Below are 23628 nucleotides of genomic sequence, written 5' to 3'. Positions count from 1 at the left end.
AATTAAAAAAAAATAATCAAAATTTTACACTTGGGGCTGACATCACTTCTGCAGCGAGGAAACGTTTCAGGCAGTCAGCATCACTGTCCTCTGTTAGAATAGGAATGCGAGAAGCTAGCTGTTGTGCCATGCGCATGTGTTAATATTAAAGCCAAGGTGCTCCTGAAAAGCTAGCTGACATGATTCACGTTAACATTATAATACAGAGGAGGAGGAGGAAAATGGGGATTTTATATAGTATTACAGTACCCACAAAAATCTATTTCTGTCAAGGAGTTGAGGGTAATTTTTATTTTATTTTTAGCACTCACTATAGGGGGCTGGTTTACTCCCGAATAAAAATGCATATACTGGTCATGTGTATGTATGTAGAGGTGCTGCTGTCTAAACATGTTTTCGTTTCTCCGGAATTAGTGTTAGGTTGCTCTTTCATAAATGTGGGAATGATAAAATGTACAAAACAGTGACATTTACTTTGCCTGGCCGTGTTCTCAGCACCTAATCGTCTGATCTGAGAAATGACTCCAAAATAGGCTTCGCATCAAAACTCGGGAGTGGTGATCATTTGTACACAGGATCTTTGTAAGTGAATGGCCTACTCGTCTCCTGTGTGTGTGGGAGCTCACGACGGAAAAGTCAATCGTGTCGATATGGAATCAGATTAGTGCCAAAACGATTCACACAAAAATGTTTAAATTTCGTGTGAATCTTTTTGGCACTAATCTGATTCCATATGTCGACTCCATATTTGAAGTCGGTAGTGGTGCACTTCAATATGGACGATCTTCGCACGTAGGAAAGGGTTGTGCCCGACGCCTGACGACGTAGAAGCTGCGCTCGTTGTGGAAGTCGCGAGTGCTTTGAAAAACTGTTTGAAAAGAACAATTGCAATACGCCGTTTTTAGCGCTGCTGTTCTTGACGCTTGACGTGATATTGTCTACTTGTGACTGGAGAGAGTGTCACTTTTGTCCACGTTAATAAGTTTTCTCGCTCCGGCCGCCAAAACCCTAACTTGCTTGCTCGTTTGTGACACGCGCCCAGGTAAGCTCGTTGAGACAGCTGTGGTGAATGCTAAATATTGTACTTACTTGACTTTTTGACCAGAATTGGCTGCATTTAATGTCACGTTAGTGTCTGTTGAGGATAAGTCCATATGAATTCAAGAATGATGGAAGTGTCTTTGAAAACATTAAACCAATACAACCAAAGACAGTCTAGCGTGGCGAATGGCGTCGCTAATAAACGGAAATGGCGTTGTTGACGTTTTCTCTTGTATGGTCTTGGAGTTTGTTGTCTTTGCTGGTAATTTGAGTCTTATGCGCGGTTTCTCTTCTGTCGGAACAGAGTGAATTAAACGGGACAGCTAAGTGTCCAGGTTATGGAAACCCATTACTGCCAGTAAAAATATTATTATGAGTTTAAAAAAAAAAACTTTCAAAATACCTATATAATAGACAATATCATTGGAGTGTTACACGGATAAAATGAGCACTAGTTTGTAGGCTTCACACGATCAGGATTTTTGGGGCCGATCACCAATAAGCGAGTTTAAAAAAAAAAAAAACATCACCGATCGATCACAAGATGGAGCAATGTGTCTATTTAAATGACCTGTTCATTTACTGTATATACTTGTGTACTTAATTGCTCCAAAAAATATATTTACGTTGACGTAACTATATTTACGTCAACAGGCCAAGTCCCACAGGCCAAAAAGGCCTGATTGGACTTCCATAGCGTGATGGCCTCCCTTACTGCTGGTGTTCACCAACAAGTTCAGGGATTGCCGACACGACAGGCACCAACCACCTTACAGCCGCAGCTCCGGTCGCAGCCTCAACAATGGAGGCGCAGGGCATGGTCCACTCGGAATCAATGTCCCCCGCCTCCCCCGGGACGTGGGCGAAGTTCTGTCAGAGATGAGAGGGGACTCTGCCAGATGTTCCCAGCCGACCCTCACCATACGTTTGGGTCTGCCACGTCGGACCGGCATCTTCCCCCGCCATCGGAGCAAACACACCACCAGGTGATGATCGGTTGACAGCTCCGCCCCTCTCTTCACCCGAGTGTCCAAGACATGCTGCCACAAGACCGATGACACGAACACAATGTTGGTCATCAAACTGCGGCCTAGGGTTTCCTGGTGCCAAGTGCTCACATGAACACCCATATGTCTGAACAAGGTGTTTGTCATGGACAATCTGTGACGAGCACAGAAGCCCAATAACAGAACGGGTTCTGGTCGATTGGTCTGTTCTTTCCAATCACGCCCTTCCAGGTCTCACCTTCGTTGCCAGGGGGAAGCTTGAGCTTGAAGTCCCCCAGCAGAACGAGGGTGTCCCCAGCCGGAGCGCTCTCCAGCACCCCTCCAAGCACTCTATAAAGAGTAGCTACTCTGAGCTGCTGTTTGGTGCATAGGCACAAACAACATTCAGGACTATGGTTAGGCATCGAGAATCTAGAACAGATTGGAACCGGGACTAACGTTCCGGTTCTCCCGGAATCGTTCAACTAAAAAAATGCTTTGTGACCCGGTTCTGTGATCTACAACTGAAAAGACCACAGGTTACGTTCCTCGTCGACCCATTTAATGCGGAGACAGACTGTTTGAAAGCCCCGCTCGTCACAGATGAGGCTGCGGCTGAGTTGGAGATGATCGACCTTTGTGAGGAGGAACAACTGAAAGCTGTTTTAAGGGAAGGGGCCGTTGAGTTCTGGAAAAGTGTGCCAATTGAAAAATACCCCAACATCAAACGAGCTGCGCTTAAGATACTGTCCATGTTTGGGTCAACGTACGTCTGCGAGTCTGTGTTCTCTACCCTGAAACGTGTGAAATCAAAGCATCGATCTGTTCTGACTGACACTCATTTGAAAGAATTGCTTAGAGTGGCAACAACAGAATACAAGCCAGATTTGAAGAGGATTGTTCAAGATAAGGAATGCCAGAAGTCTCACTAAGCAGCATAGTAAGAGAAAGATGTTATTGAAAATTATTCTATTATTGTTTGTGGACTTGCTTGAACTGAGAGTTTGTGTGTGTGAGACAGTGCACACAATGTAAACTGTTGAAAATTACTGATATTATCATGTTGGTGTGGTTATTTTCGTTAGATCTGGCTGACTAGAGGTCTGTGTATGCGTGCATACATGATTAAAAGATGATGTTCATGTGTACCCATGTGTATGATGTGGCTCTTTGCAGTAACACAGAAAAAAAAGTGGCTCTTAGTCTCTGACTAGTTGGCCACCCCTGTTCTAGAGAATATGTAAACCCTGGTAAACGTTATGGAAGGACCGCTCCTGGAGGATGATCATTTAAATGATTAATTTTGTAGAAAAAAGGCAAATCACGGATGTTCCACAAAATAACATTTATTGAAAATACCACTTTTCTGTCTTTAAGAAACACACAAAAAAGCAAGAGAGACAATTGTTGTAGTCAGTCGCAATTTGTTTTAGCAAAGGAAAAATTTATGAAATTGCACAATTCTGAGGGAAAACATATATAGAATCAACTTGTAATTTTCAGTCCTAAAACAAACACCCACATCAGATTGAATCTGATTATTAGTCAGCAATTGAATAAGAGTGCTCACACCTTGGAGAGCTGTTGCTTCAAGTGGATTGATATTAATCATGGCTCCAACACGAGAGATCCATCCATCCATTTTCTGAGCCGCTTCTCCTCACCAGGGCCGCGGGCGTGCTGGAGCCTATCCCAGCTAACATTGGGCAGGAGGCGGAGTTCACCCTGAACTGGTTGCCAGCCAATCGCAGGGCCAGTCGGCCACCGTGCCGCCAACACGAGAGATGTCAGTTGAAAAAAAAAAAAAAAGGAGGGAATTATAAAACTTATTCAAAAAGATAAAACACCACACAAGCAATCCAGTCGAAAGTCTGTGGTGGAAATGAAAGAAAATGGTCAATGACAAGGCTCCAACCTATAAACCCTAGCTGGTAACAGCAATCAGGAAGTTGGAGCCAGAGTGAAGATGAATACTGTTTGTCACTGATTAAGTCCATGCCTCAGAAACTGCAAGCTGTTATAAAAGCCAGAGGTGGTGCAACAAAGTACTAGTGGTGTAGTGTTGTTCTTCCTCTTCAAGTGGTTAGCACATCAAAGTCAAAGTTCTGGGTTTGAATCTCAGTTCAGACCTTCCTGTGTGGATTTAATTTTCTCGCCATGCTCGCGTGTTTTTTTTTTTTTTTTTTTTTTTTTTTTTTCCGGGGAATCTGGCTCCCTCCCACAAATTCCCAAAACATGCATTTTGGGTTTATTTAAGACCTCTTAAATTCCCAACAGTTAATGATGAGATCTGCTGTGTCACAACCTTCATCTTGCAGCATTGTTTTTATTGAATATTCATTTTGTCTTTCAGCTTCCAACATGGTGACACTATCCCCTTACACCAACACAACGGAAAGAAGTAAGACTACTTTGTTTACTGCTACAAATGGTCTCACACAGGCATACAGCCAACGCATCCAAAAGTACACAGGGATGGTTAAAAAGAAAGTAAAATCAAAATCCAATTACAAATCTTTGGGGGTAGCTAAAATCTGCCATTGGGGAAAAGAACCCTGCAAGTGTTCGAGTTTAAACAAATTGCAAAGGAAGAGTGGGGGGGAAATACCACCTGAGAAGTGCAAAAAGCTCAGATGGATACCAGAAACGTGTGCAACCAAATATTAAGGAGGGGTTCCAATATTGCTGCACATGCATTTTTTTATTTTATTTTTTTGAAATTACAATATCTAAATTGAAAATAACAATTTTCTTTGTTAAATTGCATTGGACCTGATGATATAAGTTTGGTACTTTTCCATTTATTACTGAAGATATACAGGTTATGCAAAAAATGAAGGGGTGCCAATAATGGTGAGCAGGACTGTAAGTGGCTGAAAGTGCATTAGTGACTGGCTTTCCTTTCCCACCTGTGAGGTCATTACAGTAAAGGATACTGTAAAAATCCATAAAAAGATCACTTAAAGCATGGGTGTCAAACTTTTATTTATTTATTATTATTATTTTTTTTATAAATGTATGTACCACACTCTCCCCAATTTGAGCTTAAGTGGGCCAGACCAGCATATTTGTGGCCTAGACTGTGCAATATAACAACATATATTTTAGATACTATATAAAAAGTATATTGTATTAAATCCTCTTATCGTTTATATCGTTATATTTACCTTGCCGTCCAAACATGCATTCACTCATAAGTACAGTATTCTGATTAAATTACATCTAGTGTACAGTATTTATTTAATAGAAAATACAAAGACACACGCTCCTTCAAAGTAGCCTGTTTGACGAGCAGCGCTCACGCCTCACTACCGACGCCAAACTTCCGGATCCACTATGGAGGTTAATTTCACATTTAAACTGCCAACATATTTTCCGAATGGATTTCTATGGCAATTACCTGCCTCGGGGAAACTCCACTGGCCAGTTATTGCCTCCCCCAGACTTCAATGAGTCACACCTCATGGGCAGTTGCATACATATTTGTCTCGTACACATGGGGGTGTGTCAGAAGTCATGTACAGGAGAATTGAAGCACTTTGACAGCGCGTAAGACAGGCACGTAAAATACAGACTTGCGCATCAAGGGGAGAACATGGTCCTCATTGCTCGAGACAAATGTAAGGAATGAAACTTCTTGATGAACTGTCAAACTATTGAACGCCAAAATGAGGATAAAGGAAAATGTGGCTTGGTCATTGAGTAAAATCCAGAGGAAATCTTCCGTTGATGTATCAATTTCTTTCAAGTGGGGAAGATGTACATATTTGAAATAACTTGACAACTCTTAACATGGAAAAGCTAACATACTGTAGTTTCAAATTAAAAGCAATGCCAAATTAATATTGCTGAAACTGATAATTGAAAATACACCTTCCTCTCGCTGATTGGTATACTACTTGCTCAGTATTGGGGTGTTGGGATTTATTGATGTGACCCCAGAGAGCTTTATACACACGTCAAAACGACCAAAACTCTCCAGAACACGGGGAAGGAAAAAAAGGGAAAATGAGAGAAAGAGGGGGTCAAGTTGTTGCTACTTTTGGTTTGTCCTATTAGGTGTCGCAACAGCAAGTCCACTTGCGTGATTTGTTGCGGCAAGTGCGCGGGAAATGTGGAGTCCCCTCCATCCATCTCTCCGCTCACGTGGTTAGATTATAGTTTTCAAATAATATGGACTAGTCACTGGTATGTTGCATAATGTGTATCTGTAAATGTAGACATTAGCTAATCTTAGCTAGCTACGTTAAATGAATAAATAATAGCAAGTCACAGGTTGTGTTTTAGCTAATGTTAGCCAGCTGCGTTAGCTGAGTAAATAACAATATGGCGTCACGGGTGTTTTTGTGTGCGCGAGCCGAGAGGTTTGGAGGTGGCTCCGAACTGCACATGTACAGTCTTGGATTTGTTTGGCAGTAGCAATACAATAATGAAATGAAGAAAATGATGTACTTTATATTTTAAATTGTGGGACTTATGAGTTAAAGGCAATGGTAAAAACAATCATGCTATTCTCCTTCTCTTGTAAGCGTATGTAACTTACCGATGGAGCGGGGCGCCATAATGGCTGATTTGTATTTTTTTTTTTTTTTTTTTTGATGAACTTTAACTGACCATTGTTTTGGTCCCCTAACAATGGTACACTTAAAAGTGCACTTTACACCGATCTGATCGGTTTGATCAGTATCGGCCGATGATTAGCATTCTATGCTTTCATGTCATAATTCACCGATCCGATCAATGACGTCATCGATCGGCTCCGCAAAAGACATTTACGCCGCGTCGCCGTCATGTATGAATCCAAAAGCTAGTTTATTTTTAGTCTTGTCTTGTGGCGTAGTATTGTAACTATCTGACAGCCAATAAAGTTGTTTTCAATCTTGTCGGTGAAAAAACATGTCGTCTCTGCGGGACTATTTTGCGGTGTCTCAGACAAACAACACGTAAGTTGTTTGGAGTCTGTGCACAACTGAAGTACGTCGTGGGGAACGTCATCTAAATGCTTCAACACAACAAATTTGATCGGGCACCTGAAGAATGTACACGAGGAGGAGCATGCCGCGTTCAAGTAACGCAGCGTGGGGGGGAGGCCAAACTCTGAACAACACCCGTTCATATAGCCGGGACAGTGAGAACGTTAGAGTAAGCATGTCATTAACAGTATTTGTTAAAGTAATTAAATTACAGTAAGTTAGCACCCATTATTTCTGTCATGTTGTAATGTTGATTTGACCTAATCTTATGTCAGTGGCCAATCCTTGAGTGCTCCTACAGGTCATTGATGTTTTAACTTTTGTCTAAAATGTGGCTTGTTAACACCTATAGCTCCCAACACTAAAAGACAAGTATGTTGTTTTTTTGTTATGATCAAAAAATGTGTGGTTTTATTCTCTCTTAATAGTATAGTTTGATTATGTATCCTGTATTATATTGTCTTCTAGATGTATTTTACTGCTTTTTTTACATCATGGCCAGGGGACGACCGATGAAAACTAGCCTTCTGGCTAATTCTGGCTTTTTTAACCATGTGTACTTCATGTGTTTTATGAAATTGCATTTCCCCCTTTCAAATAAACGGATTAATAATAATAATAAAATGCTAGAGGATACTTTAAGATACTAAGTATGCAGTGCACAAGTATATACAATAAATAAACAAGTCATGTAAATAGCCACGTTGCTACATCTAGTGATCGAATCGGTTAGCGTTTTTTTAAACTTGATGATCGGTGATCAGCCCCAAAAATCCTGATCGTGTAAAGCCTACTTAAAAGACGCCTGGTACTCTGCAGTTGCCGCTCTGTGTGGGTAATCATGGCCATTAGTTGTGCTGCATGTCCACAATGCAAGTAAATGGAAGAGCTCAGTCTTGCTTCATTTTGATTTCAGCAGGAACAACTGCAACCCACTTAAAACCAGACACCACAGTTATTGCAGGTAAATATTTTCTCACAGCCGTGACCCATTGTCACTGGCAGCGATTGAACCTGTGTCTGCATCTCTGTGTGTGCCCCTCAGTGGTAGTGACACTCATTGTGGTGACAGTGGTCCTGCTGGGCATCCTGCTGTATCATTACATGTGCCACAACAAGGGGGACTACAGGACCACGGGGGAGCTGGCCCCTGGCGATGATCCAGACGAGGATCGCGGTAACCAGGCTGCCGGCGAAAAGAAGGAATACTTCATTTGAGATTTCACTTGAATGCTACTCAAAGGAAGACCGTGGGGTCGGGGGAAATGGACGGCCGCACCCCAGACAAATACCTAAACCTCTGAAGAAAATCGACGTGGGTGCGTGAAACCAAAGATTATTCCCTTTTGAGTGTTGTATTTTGGGATGTGTTGCATGTGGCAGACATGCACAAAACAGGTAGAAAAATTTTAAAACCTCTTTTAAGTGTCAAATTAATTCCTGTGCTACAATATTTATCAAACGCATCTGTGTAGTGCCCCCACCTGTTTTAGCTGTTACATTTGGGGGAGGAGAATTTTTTATGATTCCTGACATTCTTTAACTTAACCACCATGTTTGACATAAATATGGAACGCAATAAAAATATTTTTGGGAAAATTGTATTGTTCATTTTGTTGACAAACAACTGGAAAACCTTTTTTTCCAGTGCTAATTCATGTGGGAAAGTCAGGAAAGTCCTCTGTTTTTGGTTTCACAAATGTACTTTATTTTCCGGACTATAAATTGCTCCGGAGTATAAGTCGCACCAGCCAAAAAATGCATAATAAAGAAGGAAAAATATGTATAAGTCGCACCAGCCAAAAAATGCTTAACAAAAAAGGAAAAATATATATGTCGCACTGGAGTATAAGTCACATTTTTTGGGGGAAATTTAGTTGATAAAATCCCAACACCAAGAACAGACATTTCATCTTGAAAGGCAATTTAAAATAACAATAGAAAAGAGAACAACAGGCTGAATAGGTGTACGATATGCTAACGTAACACGACGCAAAAACAACGAACTGAGAACGTGCCTGGTACGTTAACGTAACATATTAACAGTTACTCAGATAACTATAGGATAAAGAACATGCTAACAAGTTTACCAAACCATCAGTGTCACTCCAAATCACTAAATCCAATGAAATCTTCATCCTCGGTGTCACTTCTAAACAACTTCGGTAGACGATGCGCCTCTTCCTCTTCTACGTGTGAAGTGTGAAAATAACGTGAAATTACATAATAATATGTTCATAATTTCACATATAGGTCGCTCCGGAGTATAAATCGCACCCCCGGCCAAACTATGAAAAAAACTGCGACTTTAGTCCGAAAAATACGGTAAATAGTTTTTTATTTTACTGAGAGCAAACAAATCTTTCATGCTATTTGAAACAAACATGGGCTCTAATTGAGGTTCGGTATCTGATCCAAATTCTTAAGGGGATGCATGGTTGGAGTGCACTGTGATTCTCTACAACTATGTGCTTCGAGTTTGAGCTGAACTTTTTGGAACCTGATGTTGCTGGAACAACTTTTATGATGCATGTATAAAACACAGTGGTGTACGGTTCACTTCCCACTCAGTGACTGTGTAAATATTTGTCTCTCACTATGTGCTCTTTTGACCAATCCAGGTTGTAGTCTGCCTTTAGACCACAGTCAGACGGTGAAAGACTCCAGCTCCCTGAAACCCTGAACAGGATAAGCGGCATAGAAAATGGATTGATGGATGGATATGGGTCATTTTCACAATTTGATCAATAACGACAAAAGCACTGAATTTCATTTTGAAAATCAATTTTAGTGATACAAGTGCTGCATTTAAATTACTGGCAGTCATCATTCAAAAGGTAATTGTTTCTAAGGAAAAAAAAGATCCTATGTAACTTAAGCGGCCTTTAATTTTAATGCCACTGGAGGGAGCCTCATGTTGCAATACACCAAAGGGATGTGATCTGAAGTGCCAGGATGTGGCAGCCATTTTGCATTCACACAATAGCAGACAGCAATATAGATGGACTTGAGTATTTGTGTCTTTGTCATTGCGAATGTATAAAGACAAGCATGTAATGAATTTAATGAATAGGATCATTTATGCACTTGTATCTGCAGAGTTTGAAGGGCAGTACAGTCCTGCTCACCATGACTGGCACTCATGTATTTAATTTACTAAATGTGGAATATTTAAAGAAAAATAGAGAACTTTTCTTTGATACAAAAGAGCAAATGATAACATTTTATGGATTGATGAAACAAAAATAGAACTTTTTGGACAGTGCAAACAAAAGGTTTGTTTACAGACGGCACAATTAAGCCTTTAACGAAAAACAGCACCCTGCAAACAGTCGAGCATGCTTTGTTACATCTGGTACTGGAGGCCTTGACTGTATAACAAGTATCATGAAATCAGAAAATTATCAAGAGATTTTAGAACGCAGTCTTACCCAGTGTAAGAAAACTTGGTTTGAGGCAAAGATCATGGCTCCTCCAGCAAAAAAAGACCCAAAGCACACACGAATGGTTGAAAAGGAAAAATTACGGTAACTTTTAAAATGGCCAGCAATGAGTCCTGATCTCAATCCAATTGAAAATCTTTGGTCAAAAGAACCCTGCAAATGTATGTGTGAGTGGGAGAAAATAGCACCTGAGAAGTGCAAAAAGCTTATAGGTGGATACAAGAAATGTCTGAAGGCTCACATGGCTGCCAAAGGGTGTGCAATCAAATATTGAGGGGCGCCGATATTGTTCTCTGTTTCTGTGAAATAAGTTTGTGAAATTACTTTGGACCTGATGATATAAGTTTGATTAATTTCTGAAGATATACAGGGTATGCAAACTATGAAGGGGTGCCAATAATGTCAAGCAGGACTATGTTTTTGCAACTCACATGGTTCCTATGAAGCTGTTTGTCTGTACTCTTATGCAAGAAGTGTATTTCAGTGGACCACCACCACCACTCACTTTCTCAATGGGTTCTATTAACAAAGCTGTGGCAAAATTTAAGTTGTTACCACTGTTTTTTTTTTTTTTTTCCATAATTTTGTTGTTCAGATTACATTTGCCTTAGACTGCCATGAAATTTGTGGATTTATCGCTTGGCTGTCTTTACTATTACAGCCTAAAATTTTAAATCAGTAAGTTTTTGAAAATACATAAAAGCATGGGAGACATAATACATAAAACCAGGGCAGCATAAAGACAATTGCTAAATTGGAAAAACATTTTCTTAGAAATCTATTAACCATTACTAATAGAATTGAAAATGTCCTATATTATAATCCAGTGAGCTGCACAGGTCTACTGCCATGCAGTTCTTGTTTAAACTGTAAAAATAAGTTGGCTACATTCATTCCATTTGAAAAATGGAAATCAAATGAAAAAAAAGACATTAATGCTTGCATCACGTTACAAAAAACAATGTCCTTTATTTAGCAGTGTGCCCCATTTGAATACATTACATGTGAATAAATTTAAACAACTTCTCAAATGTCCAAAATAACCTTTATTCTAAACTTACATTTTTAAATCTTAAGTTTAGTATAAAAAAGTTAAGTGCACCTAAGTCATTGACACTCGTCTCCTTTAGTCATCTCAAAAGACAGAACATGTGCATAATAAGTCCGTCGCTTTAGCGTTGCGGTTTTTTTTTTTTTTTTTTTTTTACAAAACGTCGGAAAGAGAATCCCTGAACCAGGAATGTCCATGATCCTTCAACAGAGAGGAAGTCTGTCTGGTTGTGGTTTGCATTACTGCTGCACTTGTACAGGATGTACTTCATATTGCTGGCACCACCATCATACGTGAAAAAAAAACAAAAGCTAAACAGGTCTGTTCAAGTTTTGGAAGCTGCAGGCCCCCTTTTGACTGAATGACCCCTGCCACCGCTGGTTTCTGTTTCCTCGTCAACTGGGTCATCAACACTGGTATCCGTGAGAGCTTTTTTCCCCCCTGTGGCTACAGCAGCCAAAACCTGAACACCGTTGTCGGACACCCAGTTAACAACAACACCAAACATCAACTTTCTGTTCAGACAAGTGCACAACTCACAGCATACAGACTGAATTAGAAATTAAGTCTCATATAAGTGCATTTTGGTTCAATTCTGTTAACAAATAAACATGAGTGCACCAGCAATTATCTACTCCTGGATGTCATGGAAATTCTTGGGCTTTATTCTTTTTAGACTCATCCTAACATCTAGCATGATAATGATGAGTGGAGAGGTGGTCAAGTTTCCTCCAGAAATGAATGAGTGAACAAGTTAAAGGGGTTTCTAGCAAACATGGAAACAGCATTTTGATTGGCTTAGCCCAGTCACGTACCTCCACTGGGCCAATCCTGGCCGACTTCTGAGATTTTGTGACAAATTCCCCACTATTTGCCCCTAATTTAACCTCGTATGTCTAGGGAGTTGTCCCCGCACCCTTACACAGCTCATACATTAACTTGACATTATTACGTTAAGTTAGACACGAAATAGTCATCAAACATACACAAACGCCAGTAGTTGTTTTCTAATCGGATGTCGTTAAATAAGCCCATCACTAACGCAAATAGCAGTAAAGCCTGTTGGCACAATATTTCACAGTTTTCCTAACACTCACACACACTCACACAAAACCATGATGATAAAAAGAACCACCAACCCCTTGTCTTGAATTTGTTAATAGTTTTTTTTTTTAATAGTGCATTTATTTAATTAGTAATGTGCAACTTAAAGGTGATAGAACTCACAATTTTGTTTGAAGATTCCCATGACTGATTAGCGGATAATGCAAAATATTATTGTTTTCTTTGGTACAACTGACTGTTTTTTTTAAACAAACAATTCATAAGCCCTCACTAAAGAAAACCAAGGAACTTTTTCAAACATGCCAAATAGAAACCAGCACAAAAGGGGGCTTTTCATCAAGTAAACTAAAAGCAAATCAAATAACAGAAATCGTATGCACATTTCAGACATTTAGTGTATAAACTCTGGGTATCCGACATGAAAACAGAAAGAAAATGAAAAAGCTACAAATGTTACACCAACCAGCCTGTCCAAGTCAATTTATTATTTGGATTAACTAAATATCTTTCCATTTTCCTTTTCGCGTTTTGTTTCATTAAATGGGGACGATCCCCAGTGCTCTTTGGCACTTGACTATGTTAAATCTACAAGTTGCCCAACAAGGTACAGTAAACCACTTTTGGTGCAAGTGCATTCTAGAATGTTTACTTAAGTTCTTTAAATGCTACTTGCTATTTTTTTTTTTCGACACTGTGTATAAGACAAGTTTAATCTAGCTCAAAGTATTTTTTTCTTCTTGAGAATTTCTTGTGATAGTCATACTGGTATTTACATGGAACTACGACATCTATTACTTTAACTACACTAAAAGGTTTTGGAAAAAAAAAAAAAAAAAAAAAAAGACAAGTGGGGATTTTTTTGCGTTCAACTTTGTAATTGCGTTTCACGTTCACCATTAAGGAGCTCGGCTATCATAAACTACATGAATGTGGCTCTAAATATTGCCTACTGTCTTTTCTTAAGATCCTGACTGAAGTGTGATAATTTGGTCTGAAGACCAGATATTCAAAACTGGGTGGGTCAAAAATAATTTAAAAGAAGGCTTTAATGCACACCCGATATGGATTTTAATTGTGAAGCACAAGCACTGGAAACACGCACCGGCTTAGCGCCTTCAGGTTTGTGCTCCTGATAAATATGACTGAGTCAAAAGTGGACTTTTTTTACATTGAGGATATGAAGAGACATAACCTTCAGTGTGTGATATGTAGTTAAGTGTGGGCCTTTATTATATTTGTATACTTTTAATATTTTATACACTTCTATACTTGCAGTTGTCAGGATCCTCCTCAGTTTGTGTTCCATTGTGGCAATGTCTAATTTCGTGGCCTTATGTAGTTGGTGTAATGTTAATCATCAATTTGACTTTACTCTTCAGGTCCTTGTAATGTGCTCTGAAATGTTTCTGAACAATAATTTGGTTTGACGTCTGTTAAAATGACCATGGCACAATGTGGGAGACCAGTTGAGAACCTCTGGTGTAGACTAGAGGTTGACAGTTTTCGGGATTCCCACCGGGTCCAAAGGGATTCCCGCGGTATGGGAGGGAATTTCACCATTAATCACGGCATTCGGCAGGAGCGGGAGCGAAGGTCATTGGGAGCGGGAACTATGAAAACAAAGTCACCGGGAATGGAACCCATGACAGGAGTTGACGTGAGTGGAAACCATGATGCAGTTTAATTTAATTTTATTTTATTTTTAATCAAATCAGTATTTGAACATTTCCCCTCAGCATCGAGCTAAACATTGCTAAACTGAGGGACTAAAACAGCTTTTGTTACTAAACTTATGTTTTGTTTCTTGATCATTTCGGTAATTCAATTTACAGTGTGTACTACGGTGACTAAGGCAGACACGTACTGCAAATTTTATACCGATATTATATTTTTTTTATGATTATTATTTTAAAAAATTTTTTTTTTTTTTTACACTCGGGATTGAGAGTGATCAGGATTATTATTATTTTTTTTTTAAACACTCCCTTGGGATTGGGAGGGAGTGGGAATCAACCTCTGGGAGTGCGTGGGTGCGGGACTCCACCACTCCTGTGTCAGCCTCTAGTGTAGACTTTATCAGAGCCCCCCAACCTTTATTTTTATTTTTTTAAATCGTTAACCTAGTTGGAGTTGTGACGCTCTTTTTAAATGATTTGATTGGTTGGTAGGTGATGCTTTTCCATATTTTAATCTCTTAAATTGATTTTAAAAGTTACCGTAGAAAGCCTAACCCTTGCGAAATATATGGAGTTTAGCTACCTCACTAACCTACTGATCCACTAGTGTCAAAGCACAGGCCACCATTCTCGTGAACCTGGAATGACCTAAACTAAAACCAAAGCTTGACGCAATGAAGGATGACGGGATGGATTCTACAACGTTAAATACTTGCGTTCGTCATTTGATCGCTAGGTTACAAGTGGAGTACTGTACCTTTCACAAGGGCTCAAAAACATTACATTCCATTAGGTGATATCAGTATTGTGGCCAAGCAGCCTAAGGAGGAGGGGGGAGGGGGTACGTGATGTTGGGGAGGGGGTGGGAGCTGGATTGGGCGTAGGCGTGAAGGAGCAGTTGCCGTTACCAGATGGTGTAACCTCCGCTGGAGCCGCCCAAGAAGAAGTTGTTCTTGCGCTGCGTCATGACCACATTGGCACCCTGCATGGCCGCCAGTTGAGCCGCATTCGGGGGGTGCCCGGGTGGCGGGGGCTAAGGGGAGATAAAATAGACCATCAATTCAATCACTCCCAAGTCTCCGAAGGAACATTCTTGACAAGTACTGCATTTCCTTGAACAGTGTCCTCCTCCAGATTAGTCGCAAGAGGCCTGGCAGTGAAGGAGTTTTTAATACAAATAAACAGCTCCTTTTACCCATTAAAAACGGGGAGCTATGACTAGGGTTACAAAGGGGTGGTTTCCATGGGAAGTCGAGGTCGGGAATTTTGAAAATATTCCAAATTGGAAATTTTCCTTTGGGAATTAACTGGAAATTGAGGCTAATTTAATGGAAAATGCAAGAGAGATTTCCTGATCCGATCACATGATTCTCAGCTACAGATAAAGGCTGAAAAAGATCATATGTGTGTATTTTCTGACATTTTAAAGGTCACAAAGCTACCCAAATAAATAATTAATAAATACATTGTTAAAAATCGAGGTACAAAGATCTTGCCAAATAGAACAGCAATAGGTTAGTTTGATATTACACAAGTCAACGTTTCAGTCTTTTTTCCCCCTTTGTGTACCAGTATTATAAGATTTACAGTAATAGAGCCACACACCATATCTGTGCAACTGCACTCTGCAGCAGTGTTTAGTGGGTGGCGCCTTGGTCTCCAACCTCTTCCATCAGAATCCTTTTTTCCCCTACTGTTTTTGAGTCTGTGGCATGGTTTAAGTTTGACATCTACGTGGTTTGTCGACTGAATGCAAAAGGCAATAATCGGCTTGAAGGCTTGCAAAGTAGGTGGATTTGAAATCGCTGACATTGTGACGTAGTTTTGCCAATTAATATTCAAGTACCTGCCCACTTTGTGGTTAGTACTCACACCACTCAACTCAGCTGAACACAGCATTTCTGGGTTTAAGTGAGCGAGTTTCAGTCACTGCCAAGCCATCCAAATACACTTTATAAAGTACAGTGGGTACGGAAAGTATTCAGACCCCCTTAAATGTTTCACTCTTTGTTATATTGCAGCCATTTGCTAAAATTTTTATATTGCAGCCATTTTCGAAAATCATTTAAATTCATTTTTCCCCCAACACAGCACCCCATATTGACAGAAAAAAAATAATTGTTGAATTTTTTGCAGATTTATTAAAAAAAAAGAAAAACTGAAATATCACACAGCCATAAGTATTCAGATCCTTTGCTCAGGATTTAGTAGAAGCACCCTTTTGCGCTAATCCAGACATGAGTGTTTTTGGGAATGATACAACAAGTTTTTCACACCTGGATTTGGGGATCCTCTGCCATTCCTCCTTGCAGATCCTCTCCAGTTTTGTCAGGTTGGATGGTGAACGTTGGTGGACAGCCATTTTCAGGTCTCGCCAGAGATGCTCAATTGGGTTTAAGTCAGGCCTCTGGCTGGGCCATTCAAGAACAGTAAAGGAGTTGTTCTGAAGCCACTCCATTATTTTAGCTGTGTGCTTAGGGTCATTGTCTTGTTGGAAGGCGAACCTTCTGCCCATTCTGAGGTCCTGAGGACTCTGGAGAAGGTTTTCGTCCAGGAGATTGCTGTACTTGGCCACGATCTTTCCTTCGATTGCAACCAGTCGTCATGTCCCTGCAGCTTAAAAACAGCATGATGCTGCCGCCACCATGCTTCACTTTTGGGACTGTATTGGACAGGGGATGAGCAGTGCCTGGTTTTCTACACACATACCGCTTAGAATTAAGGCCAAAAAGTTCTATCTTGGGCTCATCAGACCAGAGAATCTTATTTCTCACCATCTTGGAGTCCCTCAGGTGTTTTTTTTTTTTTTTTTTTTAAGCAAACTCCATGCGGGCTTTCATGTCTTGCACTGAGGAGCGGCTTCCGTCGGGCCACTCTGCCATAAAGCCCCGACTGGTGGAGGGCTGCAGTGATGGTTGACTTTCTAGAACTTTCTCCCGACTGCATCTCTGGAGCTTAGCCAAAGTGATCTTTGATTTCTTCTTTACCTCTCTCACCAAGGCTCTTCTCCCCCATTGCCCAGTTTGGCCGGACGGCCAGTTCTAGTAAGGGTTCTGGTCGTCTCAAACATCTTCCATTTAGGAGGCCACTGTGCTCTTAGGAACCTTAAGTGCAGCAGAATTTTTTTGTAACCTTGTCCAGATCTGGGCCTTGCCACAATTCTGTCTCTGAGCTCTTCAGGCTGTTCCTTTGACCTCATGATTCTCATTTGCTCTGACATGCACTGTGAGCTATAAGGTCTTATATAGACAGGTGTGTGGCTTTCCTAATCAAGTCCAATCACTATAATCAAACACAGCTGGACTCCAATGAAGGTGTAGAACCATTTCAAGGATGATCAAAAGAAATGGACATCATCAGAGTTAAATATGAGTGTCACAGCAAAGGGTCTCAATACTTACGGTTGTGTGATATGAGTTTTTCTTTTTTAATAAATCTGCAAAAATGTCATCATTTTTTTTTCTGTCAATATGGGGATGCTGTGTGTACATTAATGAGGAAAAAAAATATTTAAATTATTTTAGCAAATGGCTGCAATATAACACAGGGAAAATTTTAGGGGGTCTGAATACTTTCAGTACCCACTGTATTTTGTGTTTTACAGCAATACTTAACTTTATTCATAACTTATGATGTAACAATGTATGGAATAGCAAAGCTTGCATAATTGCAGCAGGTCCACTTGAATGTGAGCGGATGACGAGCATAACTTCAAAATTCCCCCCCCACCCCCCCTCTCTATTAATTTTCACCCACGTCCCCTTTCAGAGCAAATTCCTGATGAGTGGCCAGCTATCCAATTGTGCTTCACCATGACAGTAAAGGCCTCTTTATACTGCAGCGCCCGCATTGCATCACGTGACCGAGGCATTGGGCCGCGCAAAAATAGTTACTGCGTGTAGAATGCCGCGGAGATCATCTCTCATGATCGGCCCGTTTTAGTCACATGCTGTGATGACATACTCAGGGTTCCCCTTGGTTCCACATACCGCCTTGTTGATCGATTTTGCAGCATAATTAAACATCTGGTCATCTAGGTCCATTTGTTCTAGCAGACACTGTTCCGTGGTCGCCATTGTTGTTGGCTCTGTTCCTTGTTCCGGAAAGGAAAGTAAAAACGGCTACCGGAAATGGCCAAAAAATGTAGAGAAAACTCCACCCTGTGGGATGCAACAGCCAATCATAGTGCAGTGGCGCGTGTCCTGGAGCCAGTAATATTGGAGCAGGGTGTGTCCTGTCAGGAAAACTCCTAAAAATCCTAATAACGCAACGCGATTACATTGTCACTGAAAAGGCGGAAGTGAAGCGAAGCAAAGCTCAGTTGCTGTGGCGCGGGAACCACCTGATGCTCTCCTCGGAAGCCATCATATTTACGTGCCAAAAACAATGGCTTCTTTATTACGAAGGTGAAAACTTCAAGTATAGTATAAGCAAACATAACATTACTTCAAAAAAGGTGCTTGTAAGTTTCCTCCGTGTATTCACTGTGACATAATGGCCAGTATACTACCATCTTATCTGTAAGTGGTTACACTTTGAGTCATGTAAGTGAAAAGCATGACAAAGGTGTTCAGAAATGAATGAGGGTAAAATGGATCGTGTACAATGGTTTTAGGTGGTTTCCTCATTTTAGTTTGAACAAACTGAACACTTCCAAAACTTCTAGCACTATAAAGACTATTTGTCTCATTCCTAGTCGGCTGGTCTAAACCCATAAACGCTGAGCCATTAATTTTCTGTATTATGTCGTATGCTAAGATGCTAGCTGCTTAAGTCAAGTTGCACAAAGGATGTTAATACCTTTTTTAATGCCTTATCTTTCATGAACAATGTGAATTTAGAAAATAAAACTGTTGATTATACAAAAAAAGAAACCAATTGGTCATACGTTATTAAGTAAAGGGTCTCTCTTTTGTATTCATAATTGCTCTTTAACCATGCTAAAATATAGTTTATCCAAAACTATGGAGTCGATAGAATTTTCAGTATGCTAATCGAATACAAAAATATTTGATTGCGGCATCCCTACATTCAACTCCCCTGTTTTATTGTCATATTTCTATTTTAAAAAAAACTTGCTTCAGGTGCCTGTGCGATTAACATGCAAAAAATGACTTCTCAAAATTACAAATTCGCTCCTCGAATGAAGGATTGGCAAAACTGATTCTCACAGGAAAGAAATACTTCAAGCCTTGAATGCCATGTGGGTAGATTTCATGTATTTGCGAATATCAAGCTAAAAACTAATTCCTGTTACTTTTGCTCCTGTTACTCAAATTTGAGTTTCTGTGAATAAAACTATGGGCCAATAAACGTTTTGAGTTGTTCAATATTGTGTACTGCCAGATCTAGAGTTGAAAAAAACAACTTAAAGTTTTGTTTTGAGAGATTTACAACAAACTAATGGCACCTATATATTTATTTCAGACAATGTGGATGCACTCAGTTTTTTTCTTTTTATTGCATGGCTGAGTTATCAGATCGGGACTCGGTGTCAGCTCATTTTTAAAATAAAGTCACTCGACCTCGGCTGCGAAAAAATGTGATCTGTGTAACACGATGGTCAGATTTTTACTCAAGTAATATATTCTACAAGGTGACTTCTACTTTTCAGTTATTTTCTGTTAAGATACTTGTACTTTTACCCCAGTATGACATTAAGGGTAATTCATACAAGACTGCAGCCATTTATTTATATGGGCAATGTTGTAAAATGAGTTTGAAATGATATTAGTGATTTGACATTATCGTTTGGGATTGATTTAGGGTTTAAACAATTAATATAAGCAATTAAAAACATCCTGAGGGGGCATATTATTATTCACAATTTTTTTTTCTATTCACGTCGGGGCTCGGAGTGTCCACTGTAGTCTGCTTTTCTTTGATGTTATGGCAACACACTGACAGCGAGCACTCACTGGGATGGAAACGCTGCTGCCGGCTGTAAAGCGAGCGCCCGCGTCGAAGCCACCCTCCACCATCACCGTGGAACCGTGGGGGTACACAGCCCCCATGGGATAGTACGCCAAGGGGACATTCTGGGCCATCGCCCCGACGGGCATCTGCGGCTGCATGGGCATGTAGACCTGAGTGCCGACATAAGGGGAGGACATCTGAGGCACCTGGCCGGTCACCTGAGGGGGAAGCACATATCTGGGCTGGTAGATCTGTGGAGACACATAGGAAGAAGTTAACACGTTCACAAATGGGTTCATCACAATCATCGCTATGGTTACCTCAGAGTATGCGGGAGGCGTGTCCGTGTAAGGAGGCGCCTGAGGAGATATCTGCATAGCAGAGGGGTAAACGGGTGCGTTGCTCTGCTGAGGGTACACACTCTGCTGTGGATATGACCCTGCAGCACAACAAATACTTTAAACACGCACACATACTGGACAAATCTGCAAAAAACATGAGAATGTTGAAAAAGTGATGGAATTTGTTTTTGTGATCAACCATGGACATGGATAATGCTCCTTTGGCATTGATGGTATTCTATGAGGTGATACTGGCATTCTACATCATATGAATTGGATCCAGCGCTCGGACGACAACATTTCTCATTTTACGACAATAAAGTCATAATGCTACGAGAATAAAGTGATGACATTATCAGAAAAAAATGGGGAAAAGCAAAATTTTACAAGAATAAAATTTTTGAAAAGTTATATATCCATCCATTTTTCTTTACCGCTTATCCTCACTAGGGTCGCGGGCGGCTGGAGCCTATCCCTGCTATCCTTGGGCGGGAGGCGGGATACACCCTAAACTGGTCGGCAGCCAATCGCAGGTTATTTCCATTGAATTTCTGGCTTTGCGGTGCGCTAGTGGTTAGCAGGTCTGCTTTACAATTCTGGCTTGGGATTTGAATCCGGGCTTTGGCCATTCTAGTTGGAGTTTGTTTTTCTGGGGCTTTCTCCTGTACTCCGAGTCCAGCTTCCTCCTACATTCCAAAATCATATTTCTTCAGCTAACAGAAGACTACATTGTATTGTCCATAGGTGTGAATGTGAGAGTCAATGCTTGTTTGTCTATGTGTGCCAGATGATTGACCGGCGACCAGTCACGGTGTACACGCCTCTCACCCCAAAGTCACTTGAAATATAATGAGAACAAGGGCTATTGAAACAGGAAATACATTCAAAATACATTAGCAGAGTAGCTGTAATTTAATTAAAATCACATGAATGCAGATATGAAAATACACATTACAGCATCACGAGAATCTTATTCATTGTCATTGTGACTTTTTCACTTTGGAGATCATTGGAGATCACCACAGCGAGTCCCCTTGGTATAAATTAGTTGTTATGCGGGATGATCATGCCCTTCGTGACAACTCTTTTTTATTTTTTAAATCAGGACTTGGGACTGGTCGTGGCTGGGTATTGGGCACTGGCTGGATATTGAACAACCTGCATTGTCTGTACAAAGGTACAAAGTGTAAAACACAGCAGTATGTACCACTGCACTACAGTTTCACCAGGATACATGCCCTTGCAAAAATTGGTGCTAAATAATTATCAATAATTCCAAGCGGGCGTTTATTCTCAGGCCACAAATAGTTGAAATTTTATCAAGTGACAAAAACACAAATGAAGCAATTTGCCACATTAAGAATTCAATCGCAACATTATGAGAAAAACATGTTTATAACGAGTGAATGCTAAAATCGCAACAGTGTGAGTTCCCAATAAATAGGTGTGCCATATACTAAATTACCCAATTTCAATTAATTGGTCTGAAAATTATTATTTATTTACTTCAACAAAAAAATCTCTTTGTTCAGCTATCTATGCCAGAGACATATAGTTATAGGCAGAACAGAACAATTAAATGTTCTTACACTGGATAGCATAAGGTACAATTACCCTATGCATCCATCATTATTTAAGTACACAGTCTGTACTTTGGTGACATTTTTGGTGAGATTCCTCTATTGGAAAATATGTGCTTTGGCTAAATAAAGGTTGGGAGGAAATGCCTCAAAAGGAAGCCTGAGGAAATGCTTTTTTTTTTTAAATAATGGAACAGCTTTATAATATCATTGTATATTTATTTTAAACACTATATGAATATGTGTAATGATTTGCTCATTACTCAGCAGTCCTCAATTTAATGTACCTATACGTTAATGGTGGTGTTAGTACGACGTTATTTTCATAACATATGGACATGAGTCTTAACATTTCGTTATATAAATTGCCCCGAATATGTGATCAGGGCGTTCTTGAATTTCAATATTTATTCTATATATATTTTCCAATTAGAAAATGTAAACACGCACCAATGATTATAGTCACAAAATCCCACGCTGATGAAAAGAACGTACCTGAGCTTATTTAAATGTGTATATATGTGAACAATGTATAATACTGGCAATTAGTATCAGTCCCACTGGCACAGACTCCCTTTCCACTCTGGGAAAATGAAACCAAAAACAGCTCGTCCAAACCAGACTACAGTATAACACAATCACCTGACAAAATGCGATAAGACATGATATGACCACAAATGTGTTCGTTTAAACGAAGTCGTGATTTAACCTTGAATTTGACACTACAAGCCGCTAAAAGTCAGCGTGTTCCACGGCCATGGCCGGTGTATTGTCATGTCGCCCGCCTCGGATGTCCAAAACAACTAGCACTGTTAGCTTTAGCTTTAGCTTTTGCTTTAGCTTTAGCTTTACCGACGCACAGCACAGCACAGCAAGCAGTTGACGGGGGAAAAGACGAAGAAATATGTGCGTCTCAAATACCTTTGTTGTTCATCGTTGCGGTCCGGTTCGAAGTTGGGAGGAGGTCAGAGTATTGCTGAAGACTCTGCGTATCTTGTCACAGAGTCGTTTAAACAAACTGGTTTACGGCGGTAGATCGCAATGGGTCCACTTCCTTGTTTTTTTTGCTTCTTGTTGTTGTGGATAGCAGTGACGTCACCCGCTCTCGCTCGGCGGTCGAGTGCGGCCTGTTTGGCCCGTTGGCGCGCCCCCTGCCGGTTGATGGTGGAAGTGACGAGCTGTTGGGCCTGGACAGCACAAGACAAGACAGCACACCCAATCTCGCTGCTGCTGTTTTGATCTATTTATTGTATGTTATTTCAGATTTTTAATTCTCTGATTTTACACTGCTGTTAACCTAGGAGTAGACTACTTCGTTTCTTTTGTACGTGTACGAAGAAATGACAAATAAAAAACATTTGACCTTTGAATTCACAGGTAGCAGGTCGGAGATGCTCACAACTTAATTGTTGCCTTCATGCACAACACAGCCCGCAGGACGGGAAACTTGCACGTCATTGTCTTTGTCGCAGAATTAAATCCCCCGACCCATGAAGACAGGCAAACAAACGTGCTGAGGCTGAACCCGGGGTCGATGGCAGAAGGCTGGCGGATAA

At 40.4% G+C, this 23628-nt stretch overlaps 2 protein-coding genes across 2 annotated transcripts; one reads left to right on the top strand and one right to left on the bottom strand.

Moving 5' to 3' along the window:
- The first annotated feature begins 803 nt into the window (after positions 1-803).
- LOC133407579 (small cell adhesion glycoprotein-like) lies at positions 804-8615 on the top strand. Its single transcript, XM_061685629.1, has 4 exons — positions 804-1042; positions 4381-4428; positions 7917-7964; positions 8046-8615. The coding sequence occupies exons 2-4, from the start codon at positions 4389-4391 to the stop codon at positions 8216-8218; spliced, it is 261 nt and encodes an 86-aa protein (XP_061541613.1). The 5' UTR covers positions 804-1042; positions 4381-4388; the 3' UTR covers positions 8219-8615.
- A 2772-nt stretch (positions 8616-11387) lies between these two features.
- dazap2 (DAZ associated protein 2) lies at positions 11388-23147 on the bottom strand. The gene is made up of 4 exons (XM_061685616.1): positions 22994-23147; positions 20472-20590; positions 20154-20402; positions 11388-15268 (listed from the first exon to the last, which is right to left on the bottom strand). Exons 1-4 carry the CDS (start codon positions 23004-23006, stop codon positions 15140-15142), a joined length of 510 nt encoding a protein of 169 aa, XP_061541600.1. The 5' UTR covers positions 23007-23147; the 3' UTR covers positions 11388-15139.
- Positions 23148-23628: the final 481 nt, after the last annotated feature.

The sequence above is a fragment of the Phycodurus eques genome, chromosome 1 (genome assembly GCF_024500275.1).
Source record: "Phycodurus eques isolate BA_2022a chromosome 1, UOR_Pequ_1.1, whole genome shotgun sequence".
Lineage (NCBI taxonomy): Eukaryota > Metazoa > Chordata > Actinopteri > Syngnathiformes > Syngnathidae > Phycodurus > Phycodurus eques.
Note: the sequence above shows the minus strand (reverse complement) of the source record. Positions and strands in the feature narration are given on the sequence as shown.